General features: G+C 33.4%; 2 protein-coding genes across 4 annotated transcripts; one reads left to right on the top strand and one right to left on the bottom strand.

Moving 5' to 3' along the window:
* Positions 1 to 222: 222 nt before the first annotated feature.
* LOC145738921 (ejaculatory bulb-specific protein 3-like) lies at positions 223 to 875 on the bottom strand. The gene is made up of 2 exons (XM_081994097.1): positions 594 to 875; positions 223 to 539 (listed from the first exon to the last, which is right to left on the bottom strand). Exons 1-2 carry the CDS (start codon positions 775 to 777, stop codon positions 343 to 345), a joined length of 381 nt encoding a protein of 126 aa, XP_081850223.1. The 5' UTR covers positions 778 to 875; the 3' UTR covers positions 223 to 342.
* A 1,821-nt stretch (positions 876 to 2,696) lies between these two features.
* Positions 2,697 to 12,981, top strand: PRL-1 (protein-tyrosine phosphatase 4A family member PRL-1). 3 transcript variants are annotated; one of them, XM_081994096.1, is made up of 5 exons: positions 6,854 to 6,984; positions 7,039 to 7,158; positions 9,622 to 10,202; positions 11,576 to 11,874; positions 12,244 to 12,981. In XM_081994096.1, exons 3-5 carry the CDS (start codon positions 10,080 to 10,082, stop codon positions 12,353 to 12,355), a joined length of 534 nt encoding a protein of 177 aa, XP_081850222.1. In that variant the 5' UTR covers positions 6,854 to 6,984; positions 7,039 to 7,158; positions 9,622 to 10,079; the 3' UTR covers positions 12,356 to 12,981. The 3 variants fall into 3 exon arrangements, with proteins under 3 accessions (XP_081850221.1, XP_081850222.1, XP_081850220.1); XM_081994095.1 differs by lacking the exons at positions 6,854 to 6,984; positions 7,039 to 7,158 and adding an exon at positions 2,697 to 2,884; XM_081994094.1 differs by having other exon boundaries at positions 6,870 to 7,158.
* Positions 12,982 to 13,616: the final 635 nt, after the last annotated feature.

Below are 13,616 nucleotides of genomic sequence, written 5' to 3'. Positions count from 1 at the left end.
TTGATTGAAATTGTGACCACATACACACAAAATGTTGTAGCTTTTGCTAGCAATAGCCACTTTAATTTTTGGAGCACTGTTTGACCCATGCTGGTAGAATTAAGTAGACAGGAGAACTGCAATAAATTCCATTTCTCACACTGCGAGAGATATTGATAAAATTTCATTTAAATCTCATATGTTGTCAGATTAAAAACTTTTGATTCAATAACAACAAAATAATTAATTAATTACTTCAAATATATTGACTGAAATACTATAATTTAGATAACAATAATTATTCCTGCCAGGGACTAGAATATTGTTTTTCCCGTTTACCGCTAATTACTTGCATATTACATTTTATAGATTGATATTTTCTTTCTTTGCTTCTGCTTCATATTTCTTCAAATAAACACCTTCTGGATCGTACTTTGCAGCCAATTCATCCCAATATTGGCGTTTGTTATCAATTAGGTAACGTATAACTTTTGATGCACCTTTTTTCTGGCTTTCGTTACATTTTGAGCATTCGTTTTCCAGAGCGTCGGGCAAATTTTCTAGAGTAAAAAGATCATAAGTTTTTTGATGTGCAATAATATAGTCTGACTTACTCTTCAATTCAGCGCCATCAGGAGTACATCTTCCCTTATCCAGCAGACAATTCAAGTAATTCCTCAACAATCTCTCACTCTGAAGAATTTGATCAATATCCACATCATCGTATTTGGAAGTATACTTATCTGCATATGATAATGCAGCCACAGCGATCAACAAAAACGATATAATCAACTTCATGATTTTAGAAACTTGCAGACACTTTCAACTATAGTATGTCTTCCCGCCTATTAAGAACTAATTTGCGACGTTAATCCGACTTTATATTTATATTCAATGGATGATCTCGAGGTGATATTATTTTCATAGCCGTTTTAAGTACCTATCTAATTAGCATGGTTTTTTGGTGGGAGACATTACATTGGATGCGCAAACAGTAAAGTACTTACCTAAAACGATTTTCCACCCGATGGTATTGTTAAGCGGCTAATTGTGTACCTATACATGTTTTTGACCAATTATTTTAATGGGATACTTGTGTCGAATTTTTTCGTTTAGTTGACCAATCGACTGTTTAACAAAATTTGTTTGTTAAATCATCGAAGTTATTTGTAACGAAATTACATGGAAAAGGTAATGCCAAACAACATAAACTAGGAAATAAATAAATTGAGTGTGTCATTTGCATTAAATTAAAAGCTGAAGTGTAAGATTATTTTTTGACAGTGGCCAAAAACCTAAACATAAATCATACAAAGGAGTATAGTTGATTTTTATCCGTTGCTAATTTTTGACTTTGATCTTTTTCCTAAAGTTGACATTACTTCAAAAGAAACATTTTTTCATTTGGGCTCTTCATCAGATTATATAATTATGATGTAATTAACAAATATATCAAGAACATACAAAAGTCAATTTTACTGTAACAACATTATAGAACAGAAGTTCAAAGATCTCATACGTCTTTTTAGGCCTTTTTAACATTGAAGAAATGCAGACCTGTGGTTACAGGTTACAGACACTAAAACTACAAAAAACGTCTTGAAGATTGGTCCTGAATTTACAAATACTTTTTTTAGTTTGAAGAGAGGTTTTTTAGGCAATATTTTACTGTTTTTAGGTGATCCTGTGGTGGGATTATCATATCTGATATAAATAACTTGGATTTATTTTGAAAAAAGTCCACTACCATAATGTTTCAAGTTTATTTTCAGCTTTGAGAATCTAGATGAGTTGGTGAACCAACCCAAAGCATAGGAGCGCAACAAGACAGAGGATATAAACCTTTAAACATTTTATTGTATTAGCAAGAAATACTTAAGTATGAGTGAATCAAAATGGTCTTTGTTCCATATTTTTGCAGTACACGTTGTATGGAGTAGATACAACTTGCAGAAATTATTCTGATCTATATATTTCCTTTAGGAAACTCGAGATGATTGAACTTATCCTAAAAGTTGTACTACAAAAACCCTCTTATATCTTCATAAGTAAATGAAAAAAATATTGATTCAAAGCAGTAAAAAATGTCCATCCAGACAACTAATTACTGTAATTCAAGAATCTGAAAAACAACCCCGACGTTACGTCAGAAAACCGAGGGGAGCAAAAATAGCACCCCGCTAAGTAAATACAAAATTGACGTCTACCACTTCATTTTCAATTAACTGACTTTTCTCGGAAAGAAATAGCCTACGAGTCTGTTTTATCGCCGCCTCATCTAATAAAATCAACCCCTTAAGACTACCCACTTGAATGAAGTTTAAAAATATCGCATAAATGTATTGTGGGTTGCCTGACACTAAATAGGCCTCACGACTTGGATCGATGGCCAGTCAAGGACAGCTAAAAACCCAATCCTAGATATTACAATTCAGTAAATTGTACGTGAAATACTAGTTTCTTGTACAATTAAGTTAGTTAAAAATATCGTTTAAGGTCATATATTTCTTCGTGGTACTTAATTAAATGTAATCAAATTTGAAGTGACGTATTCACAGTATGGAAGACTATTGCAATGCACATTTTAAAGAAAAAGTACATATAACGTTTGGTTTTAAGTACAATAGGAATGAAGAATAGATAGGAGTCCACACTGTGACGTCACAGTCCTAACTTTATAATTCGTCATTATAAAGAGACTGTGAGGAGGCGGAGCATAGTACTGACGTCAGTGCACGACTTTGTCCAAGAACCATCTTGCTTGCGAGGCCTATCCTGCGTGGAAGTGCAAAAGTAAATTCGTCCTCTTTAGGGCTAGACGTTCGTTGTGGTTTTAGCGTGTTGTGATTTTTCTACGTTTCGTGGTACTTAGGAAATCCTATTTTCAATGTGTATGGCTATAGCGGTGAGTAAAAGTAGGATAATAGGCCTGTCTAGTATAGTTCGATGCTATTTTGGAAAGTTAGCTATTTTAAGACGTTAGGACGGTTTCAGGTGGGTTTATATCGTTTTCAGAGTGCTTGTGCCGTTCAACTTTCTACTTTTTTTTTGGGCAAAAGTTCAGTCGGGAAGGCTATTTGTTGCGAAAATATGTTACAAATGCTTTAAAGGTGAGGCTCACATTGAGTTTTAATTTTTGTGGTTTTAGCCTAAAAATAACTTTCAGGGAATTTCTACGGTTTTTTTTGTTTTTTATCTACTAAATGGAACCCGTCTTGTGATAAGGATATTACAGTTTGTGTTATCCACTTTATAATAAATTTAATAACCACATGGTTCCTTAGTTTTTAAAGTGTCTTCAATTATTCTACTTTGGGTAAAAATTAATTAACACTAGATTTTTATTTTATGAACATATTGTGCATTTGTAAAACGTTTACATTTTTGTCAGGAATTTGCAAGTGCAAGTGGGGTTTGTAGAAGAACTCTTTATTCAACATTCTTATTTTGGTTTTCAAGCTCAGAAAACATTTTCTAGTATTTGGATTAGGAAATGCACTGTTCAACTATTGAATAGTTTTCCAACCCAACGAGAACTGAACTGATAAACTTTACCTATGTAACTATATTTGCTGATAACAATTATTCTACAAGATGATTCAGAATTCTGGGAACTATTGTATGCACGTCACAAATTTAATTTAAACTATTATGTAATGCTTTTTATTTGTTTGACAAAGCCACTTACATGGTCTGTATCACATTCAAATTCCTAATCTGATTATATTCTAATTTGTTATGATTACAATCTATTGAAAGACACTTAAATGTTTTTTTTTCCAAAGATTTGAGTACACACTACCACACTTCAATGGGTTTTGTGAAATTTTTCTTTGGAAGATTAAGAGCGTATTTGCGTATTTGATGTAAATTGTTTTTATGTTGAATTTCTTTAGTACGCTACAAATAAATGATAGGTATTAAAGTGTTTTGACTGTGACTGATTGGGACAGCAAATATTATATGCATATATAGATTTTCTTTAAAATAATATACTTAAATATGAATAAAGATTAATACTGAAATTCCCAGACAAACGCGCTAATATTTAGATAAATATTTGAAAAATTATTAAATTGAAACTGTGAGTTTTGCTACCCTTTTTGTGAAGGATCCCCGAGGGGTAGACCGCCGATATTGTGTACACCAAAATGCCTTTTTGCATACAAAAAACACTTGAAATGCCTTTAAAATACTTCACAATGCTTTATTATTGCTCAAAATGCCTCATAGCAGATTGGCTTCTCTCTCCCTTTAGGAGGCAATTTGCCAGGGGTTTTCTTTCAGCCCAGGATTTGTCTGACTCTAAGTCATCCCCAGGCAGACCTCTCAATGCTTTTCACAAAAAAGTCAAAAAAATCGATTATAGGCACAATCCGAGTAAAAATATAGTCATTCCTCGTGGAAACTATAACCCAAAAGCTCACGTGACAGTTTTTAGGTTAGGTTATTTTAACAGACAAAAATATTTTTTGTACGGTTGTCTGAAATTACGGGTTATATTTTGACGTTTAAACGAATCTTCTAACTGTCATAGTAACCAAGTTAAAAGAAACAGTTGACAAATTAAATATATAGTAGTTTAAATTTAGATTGTGGTAAAATTGTAAGAACTACGTCACGTGACTTTGATAATTCAATTTTTGAGCTTGCAACACTGTAATGACTAGTTGTCATTGTCAAAAACAGTGACGTGACTTTCAAAAGGCAGTTTAAACTTTGGAAAATTGATAAATAAAATTTGGACAGTTGTAAAAACTTAAATTGCAAAATACACGTCACGTGACTTGGATAATTCAATTTTTGAGCTTGCACCACTGTAAAGGCCAGTTGATATCTATCAAAATTAATCACGTTACCGTTAAAATGTGGTTTAAACTTTAAAAACTTGGACTACTTTAGACAGTTGTAAAAGCTAAAATTGTAAGAGACCACCGCCTACTATACTAGAAAGCCTAGAAGGTGCTTGTCAAAAATTCCAATATGGCGGGAATAGTGGTGACAGTTCGTATTGTGGAAATTGAGTTTTTTGAGGGTTAGATGAATTTTTACGGTTTAAAATCAAGACTTGAAGTTATTTGCGTAAGTTATTTTTCTTTGCTGCCGTTCATAAGTTTTTCAAGCCACATTGTAACAGCAATTCAGGAAAAAGCCCAACCGTGTCAGTTTATTGAACACTTTGAAGTGGGATGATTTTACTCCAACACTATACTCAATGGTAGGTACAAGAAGGTTTCTAGTACAGTAAACTTATTAGGTATTTGTTACATGCACAGGTATGTGAGTCACATTTTAAAGCATCCTTCATTGTGAGAGCAACAAAAATAATTTTGAATGAATGTTCTTGGAATAACATAAGAACCATTTACCATTTTTGCTTACCTAGTTCAAGGATTTACAGATTTTCTTACATTGAACAGTGTTTAAACTAGTTTGCTGTGTGTTGTACTTTCTAGGACAAATGTTCTAACCAATTTGTTTAGGCTGGACTTGATTGTGTATAAAATACATATCTGGATCAGGAATGAACCTTTCTTTGATTTTTTACTCACAACTTGCAATCAACTACACAAAATAATAAAAAAAATACATATTTCTTACTGCATACGTTTGTGTATAAAACGAAAACTGTTAACGCCGCCATTAAAAGTGACATTTTAGGCTTTCTAGTATAGAGGGCGGTGAAGAGACACATCACGTGCTTGCAACACTGACCGCATTCGTTTTCAAGCTTCATGGAGCCAGCAGAGCGTTTTTGACGTCATGATGACGTAATTTGGTGAAACCATAATTTGACCAATTGTCAAATTACGACATTGTGACGTCAAAAAAGCTCTGCTCGCTCCATGGAACGTGAAAACAAATGCAACCACTGTAAGTCCAGTTGACACCTGTCACGTGACCTTAAAAATGTTGAAAAATTGGTAAATTATTATAATAATTTGTAATGAATATTGTTTCAACTAAATATCAAGTAGTAACAAAGATTTTACCATAATAATTACATGTGCGGTCAATTTTGTTATATTGATACACTATATTGTCTACTGCTTGGTCTGCTACAAAGTGTTCCTTAAAATATTTCAAAATTTCCTTTATTTAGGGTTTATTTCGCTCAAAAGTCCAAGGAAAATATCGCAAAACATTTTGAAATAAACAGTCAATGTTATTTCAAAATGTTTTGCGGTTTTCAGTCCGAATTACCTCGAGTGTGTCCACCAAAATACTTCGGCAATCTACCCCTCGAGGATCCCTCAGTCTAATTACTATGCAGGTAGAGAAAAGCTCATTGCAAATTGTCCCAGTCTTTGACCTGGATCATAAAGTGTTCAGGGCAGAATTAGTGATAATTTCAATAAAAAATGTACCTACATTTTATTTGCGGGATATAATATGGCATACGTAGCGTTTTGAAGTGCACTGCAAATCTTCTTGGCGCCCGTTATCTGTTCTGATAAGTCGGAATACGAAGGCTGCTGTTATATCAATTTCTAAGCTTGTTTGCTGTTTAAACTAAATAAACAAACATTTTCTTCTACTCCGGCACGTGGATTTATTGGGCAGTTAAAATTGGAACCTATTTAGGCACTGACCTACTACAGTATGATTGATAACCACCTGAAAAAAAAAATAGTTGGCACCAAATTAATTAAGCAAGTCACATGTGTCATGGTGCATTTTACACTGTAGATAAAATTAATTTCGGGGAATTTCATTATTTTAGTAATCCTTTTAGTATTGTATTCCTCAGATAAGGTGTGTTAGTAATCACTAAAACTTTCAATGTGATGTACAAAAATATTTAGTTTACAGTTAATAACAAGCAGGTAGGCTAAATTTAGCTCGTCTTCTGTTTAAATAAATTAAAAATAAGTTGATTAAAGAGCGCATAATTTAGTGTGTTTTTAACAGTCAGACAACAGAGATGTTAAGGCGGACAAATATTTTGACGCTGATCTGTACAGAACTCGTTCAATTTTTCTCTAGTACGGTCCACTACGTCTCGTGAGTGTTCCAAGTCATTCAATTGAATTTAGGACTTGTATAAACACGCTTTAGGTAGTTTGGGCTTTTTAGAGCCAGTACCATTACAGTGCCCTAGGTTCCAGGTCGTGCAGTTTAGTGTTGTGCTTTAATATAGACTTCCGCTTTGTCACAACAATTTAAGCTTGGATTCGAGTAAGTACTTATCATATGACGTCAAAGAACCCAATACATGCGAACATTTAATCCTAAAACAATCCAGCTCGTTTACTTAGATCTACGCTTTAAGTTTATATATGTGAGCATGAATCAGTCGAATAATAATCTCCACTCATTAAAACCATTAGTACGTTCTCAGAGACGTGATAATTCCTTCTTGTGGCTTTATTAAATTATCAGTAACTTGATAAAATGATGTAAGTGGATTTGAGTTTTTTATATGTTGTCAAGTTAATATAGATTTCCTGAAGAGATTAAAAATTTACATTGGCCAGACCAACCTAAAAACATCATGCAGATAATCCCAGTCAGTTTACAAATTTTTATTGACTGCAATAATTCTCAACCACCTGTTCGATTATTGTTCATAATTTGCAACATACCATATGGTTATTCTTATCGCTAACAACACCACCTGACCTGCATCTATATAAAACTGGTTTCCTGTTCACATAGAAACAAACTGTTAAGTAGCAATCAAATGGTTTTTTGTTTAGGTATTTCAGACAATGCTTTCTTTGATTAGTCTATTAGAGTAAAAAGGAAAATTGCTACAAATTTTGTAGGCTTTCAGTCCAGTAAATAGCTGCGTTTCAACTTAAAACAACGAAATGAAATCACCAACCCACAGAATATTGATTTCAAGTGAATTCTCATTTCTCTCTGATGAGTTTCAGCTTTATTGATTAATAAACAGTATACTAACTTGTTAAATATTGTTAAAATAATTTTTGTATCTGGAAAAAAAATTGTTTTGTGCAGTGTTATTCACAATTATTAAACCTCAAAGATTGAAATCAATTTTAAAAGACTTAAAGTACTTTGGTACTGATGTAGGACTAATTATGTGTTATAGCACCCTGTGTATTCCATCAGCAGCTCCTTCTAGATCTGTACAGCCATTCTGCTTGTCCTACACGTGAAATTCCTTTCCAGTGCTATCCCCATAAATAAGAAGCATTTGTTGTCTAATTTCATCAGTGTGCATTACCATATGTATAGTAAAAGTTAAATTGACGTATTTCAGCCAGTAACACATAAAGTTGGTTTAAATGCAAAACATATTTCAAACACAATTTCCCTCTTTATTTACTGAATAATATTTTACTTTTTGAATAATAAAGTTATGGAATACATTTACCGCATTATTTGGTTATTATTAAATTGCATTGGGTTAAAACTCAACTCATCATTCTTTTCAATAACCTCAATCAATTTTTTGACCAGTTATCAACTCAACTAAACTTGGCAAAATAATTGTTATCCTTGATTGGCATAACAAAAATGTCACGGGATTGTTTATCCGAATATTATTTTGATCTTTCTTTGGGTTGAACAAACATTTTCTCGTCATTCACTAATCAAAAATAGAACAAAATTTTGGCAACACAAACGTTTCGACCAAGTAGTTTACTAAGTGCGCCTTAATGAAAAAAAAAATCTATCACGTAGACCTTTCGGGATTTTGTGATTCTTTTGTATGACTGCGATCTATTTTTATTAGGATGGTAAACAAAGACATTGTGCGTTTAAGTTGTTTACCACGGGATTTGTATTAATAATTATTCTTAATTACTACTGAATGTCGTCCTATTTAAGCGTCAGAACCGTGAAATTACGTTCCTAACTAATCATCTTTAAAATTTTCCATATTTCTAATACAATCAAAGTTTATTGACAGTTGCAAGCCGCCAGACAAATCAAAAATGATCACAGTAGTAGCAAGTCATTGAATATGTTATATGATATTCACGTAAAATATACCGACATAGCCCGAACAGTAATAATTTAATATGCATTGCCTGGTATCGGTAACCTTAGAACTTCTACTATCTTTATTGTTTGTTTAGGCTATAATGTCGTAGGTGCAAATTATCCCAGCATTACAATATTGCTGTGCCATTTACAATATAATTTTTTCCTGGACGTGTAGAAAAATTTGAATTTCGCAGTTTTCCCGGCCAACTTAACACAAGTAAATAGCATTTCCAAAATAAAACGTTATATAAATGTCATGAGGTTCTAAATATGAGACGTGACCAATTTAGTTCGCCAAAACGATAAAATCATTACAGATGTTTATTTGATGGAGTTGTTTATGAAGGTTAATGCATTTGGTAAAGTATTATTCAAAACCGTCGGAAAAACTCAAACAATCGTTTTTATTAACCATAATCTCTATGGTTATCCTTCAGTAACTTTGAAGTTTTTAAGTGATTGCCATTGACTGTCAGTTAAAAAAAATAGTTGCTAGAACATCACAGAATTTGTTTAATGAAATAAGTCAAGGAGAAAATTCGTCAAGGGTACCGATTACGGAGTTAACGGTTATTCACCAGTCGAGCTTTTAACTTTTATTGCGAAATGTTACTTGACGGAACTATATACTACCGTATATAATATATCGTTGATTTTTTCAAACTATTATTTTTGTTTCAGTATTTTGGCGAACCTGTTCTGGCATACATGGAGTTCCACTTGGACAGCGCGGAATATTGCCAGGCTCAACACAAATAAAGGGAAACCGGAAAGGCAAAACCTAGTTATTGAACTTAGTCTTTGCAACGTTGCCATAGTTTATTGGATTTACCTCATCAGAAAGCCAAATAAGCTGTGTGTCTAAACGAAAGTTTATTTTGCCGTTCCCATCAGCATTTCACCAAAAGATATGAGCTTTTTCTAGTTGTCTCGGTTTTATAATTTCTATATATTGCTGAAGCATATCAACTAGTGTAAATAACTACCTGGAGCAAGTTACTTAATACTTCAAGTTTACTTAAATTGCTATTGAGAGACTGATTTTTTTCTAATCGACGATACTTTCGAATCGAAGCCAATAATTTAACTATAGTAATAACAAATTGAATAAATTAGTGAAAACTAACGAAGACAAAGTAATGACAACCGGCGTCATGAGGCAGAAAGACATCCGACCCGCCCCAGCGGAAATTGAATACAAAAACTTTAGATTTTTGATTACTGACAGGCCTTCGGACCAAAACATCATACTTTACATTCAGGTAAGAATCATCTAATTATATACCTTTCATATCCAAAGAGTTGAGTACACACTACCTAATATCAGTAGGTTTTGTGAAATTGTTTCTTTGGAAAAGCAAAAGCGTATTTGCGTATTTGATGTAACCCTTCTGTTGTATCAAATTTCTTTAGTACGCAACAAGTAAAAATTGTATTTAAGTTTGTTGGGAAAATAACAACCATTTCATAATTGATGGCAATAACTTGGCTTGAAGTAATTGCAAAAGTAATCTGTACCCGGCCGTTTCAGTTGCCCTTATTCCATACCAATGTAGGTTAGTAGGTCTGCAAAAGGAACATGTACCATGGTAATTCGGACGAACCTCCATTAGCCATGCTACGGCAAGCAAAACGTATTTTTAAATCTAAAGTAGGACGTCACGGTTCACGAATGGAAACTCCCAAAATAGGAATCTTAACATCCTTAAAAGGGCTTTCATTTCTATTTATAGGTTATATTATCAACTTATTTTATAAGGAGGTAAAAAATGTGATTGAGTATCAATGTAAAAAAAAACAATAAGCGGAAGTGACGTCTAGATGAGACGACAATAAAACCAGACAACCTTTCTATTAAATTACCTGCATTGTTGGAAATGAACTGGGAATTAGATTGTACATACCTACCTAACAGATATTATTGTAAACTGCATGTTTTTCATGTCAGTTTTATTTATGGGTGTGTTTCTGATAACACAAAGTAATTAATAGAACACATACACACAATGGTCAAATCAAGTTAATGGCATTTTAGTTAAGACCACCAGATGTAGCCATTTTAGTTTTCAAATTCTTGTTTCCTGTTTTTCTAAAGGGCTATCCCCTATTCATAAACCCAGATGTTACTGTCCCTTTAATCGCTCTTAAGGTATTCTACCTGCTTTGGCAGACTAGTCCGTTCAAAGCCCTGTAAAAGTTTTCTAAGGAACCAACTCTCGAGTTGAATAAACTAAAAGATCGCCGAAAATTTTACCTGTTCCTAACTACCAACAATTTGGATTCTTAGAATCCTTTTGAACTTCAGGTATTGTTACCTAATCGCATTAGCGTTACAAGAACAATGACAGATGCCACTAAACCATTAATGATCGTTTTGCATGTCAGTCATGTAGAGGAAATGCCTTTGACGTCACGCAGATGGATTTTCCTAGTTGATTTCAATTGTAACGTGGAAATTGCCCATTTTCGATACGTTTGCTTTGCTAATTGAAGAGTTAAATTGCGGTGTAACTCAAAGCGCACATGCAAATTGATAGGGGTTTCATTTCAGTTTAATCCTCATATCAGTCGCTTTATCTATGTCAAATGATCTCAATTTTAATGACAGCATTTTCAGACCAACTTTTGTTTACAGGAACTACAAAGGCATAATGTGACAGCAGTGGTACGAGTATGCGAGCCATCCTACAAAACTGACGAGCTGAAGAACGTTAACATCGAGGTTTACGACCTTATGTACGAAGACGGGACATTTCCCCCTAACGAAATAGTTGAAGAATGGTTTAGGGTATTGAAGAAACAATTCAACGAGCATCCGGATGGTTGCGTGGCTGTGCACTGCGTCGCTGGCCTAGGCCGTGCCCCCGTGATGGTGGCGCTTGCGCTTATCGAACTAGGCTTGAAATATGAGGAGGCTGTGGAACTTATTAGAGAGTAAGTAAGAGTAAGGTTTTACGCTAGTGGCAGAACATAACTAACTAATAAGCCTTATGAAATAATTAAGTGGCCTCTGGATTGAAACTTCATAGAAAGCTTAATCAAAATCATGTTCGATAATTATAATTAGCAATCGCTTTGATGCTGCTATAGTTACGTAATTTTCGCGTAACGAGTTTTATGCTTGAACACGTGAAGCGGGGCACAAAGCTATATTCTGTAAACTAGATTGAAATGGAGAAACCCTTTCGATGTAGCGGAAAATTGCCTTTGCAGGCTCGAGCACATATTTAAATTGATATGGTGTTTTTTTTTGCCATCAAAATTCAGTTGAAGGCTGTCCTTAAAAATAGTTTCTTGTTACAGGAAAAGGCGAGGTGCAATAAATGCAAAGCAATTGGGATTCCTGGAGAAGTACCGTCCGAAGTCTCGTCTAAAAGCCAAAAACGGACGACAGAACTCTTGCTGCGTGCAGTAAACTTTATATGAAAACCTTAAACTTAATATATGTGTTCATCTTTTAAAAAACATATACAGGACACTAATAGTTTAAAAACTTATGTGGATATTCGTACGTAAAAATAAAAAAAAAACGCTTCCTTTTTTTTTGAAAGAGCAATTTCTGACTTGATGTGAAACTTAGATTGAATTACATTTGTCACTAGACTTTGACGTGTATACTTGTCGATTGGTTTCGGCTACAGGTACGTTTGCAACACTAGTAGTATAAAAAAATACGTATAAACTTGACGATGAACTCGGCTTCATCGCTTTACTAAAGATATATTATGGCAATTGCAAAAATTCGAGGCAACTTTTAATGCAATTCGAAAACTTATTTATTCAGGTACTGTTTTAGAAAATTGTGTTTTTTTCCAGTTAAGTTAGACATTCATCTCTGTATGTTTTGTTGTAAATTTTGTTCTTTGTAATTTAGTTCATTATCGTTATCTCTGACCTGTTTTTGCCTGCCTTCGTTACCTATTTTCATTGTGTTGATTGTATTCACTTCAAGTCTTATATATTTTTCCCATTCACCAGTATAGGTTTTGAGAATTTTTATTGTAAACCCTTGAAGAATATATTTTAGTATTATGGGTAAAACGTGGTATTTTATTTCTACACCCACCACTACAAAATAAGTGCAACTAAACACAAAGTGACAATTATCATATTACAAAAATGCAGTAAGCGATGAAATTTGAAACCTGAGTTAAAGATGGGAATTTGACAACGGACAAGGCCGTTGTGCTTGATATACCCGCATTTCGAAGTGATTCACCCCGTCTAGTTTGGCTGGTCATTCACCTAATGAAGAACGGGTCAAAACGGATGTGAGAATGTTTTGTACAATGAAACACGAAATCCTGACTGGGTATTTAAGCTGAATGAGAATTTTTAAGGAGTAAGACCACTAAAATATAAGTACAGTTACAAATTTATAGGAATCTGTTGATAACTAGGAAGTTTATTATCTTTGGATAACTGAGTTCCTAGAATTTGTTGTCCCTGAATATGAACAAAATTTGATTTACTGATAAAACCACCTTACTAGAATTTCTAGAATAGAAACAGGAAATTCACTCAAGGGGAAGTGTAATAGATTATTTAAAAGTATTAGATTAAAAAGATAAAGACTGTTACATATAGAGAAAATTAAATTACGGACAAATTATATTAAATCTATTTTAGGATGTGGAATGTAATATTAAAATGATATTACTTTAATGGTGCTGAAG

Source organism: Ips typographus, linkage group LG16 (assembly GCF_016097725.1).
Source record: "Ips typographus isolate SLU linkage group LG16, UJ_Ityp_2.0, whole genome shotgun sequence".
In the NCBI taxonomy this organism is placed as follows: Eukaryota; Metazoa; Arthropoda; class Insecta; order Coleoptera; family Curculionidae; genus Ips; species Ips typographus.
This window is presented reverse-complemented; position numbering and strand designations above follow the sequence as displayed.

What these genes read in the sequence shown, in the direction of transcription:
- LOC145738921 (XM_081994097.1), bottom strand. Translation starts at nt 777, where the DNA reads ATGAAGTTGATTATATCGTTTTTGTTGATCGCTGTGGCTGCATTATCA. An exon ending in TGATGGCGCTGAATTGAAGA is followed by an intron (nt 540 to 593) that starts GTAAGTCAGACT and finishes TTTTTACTCTAG; the next exon opens with AAAATTTGCCCGACGCTCTG.
- PRL-1 (XM_081994095.1), top strand. Translation starts at nt 10,080, where the DNA reads ATGACAACCGGCGTCATGAGGCAGAAAGACATCCGACCCGCCCCAGCG. An exon ending in ACATCATACTTTACATTCAG is followed by an intron (nt 10,203 to 11,575) that starts GTAAGAATCATC and finishes TTTTGTTTACAG; the next exon opens with GAACTACAAAGGCATAATGT. An exon ending in GCTGTGGAACTTATTAGAGA is followed by an intron (nt 11,875 to 12,243) that starts GTAAGTAAGAGT and finishes TTCTTGTTACAG; the next exon opens with GAAAAGGCGAGGTGCAATAA.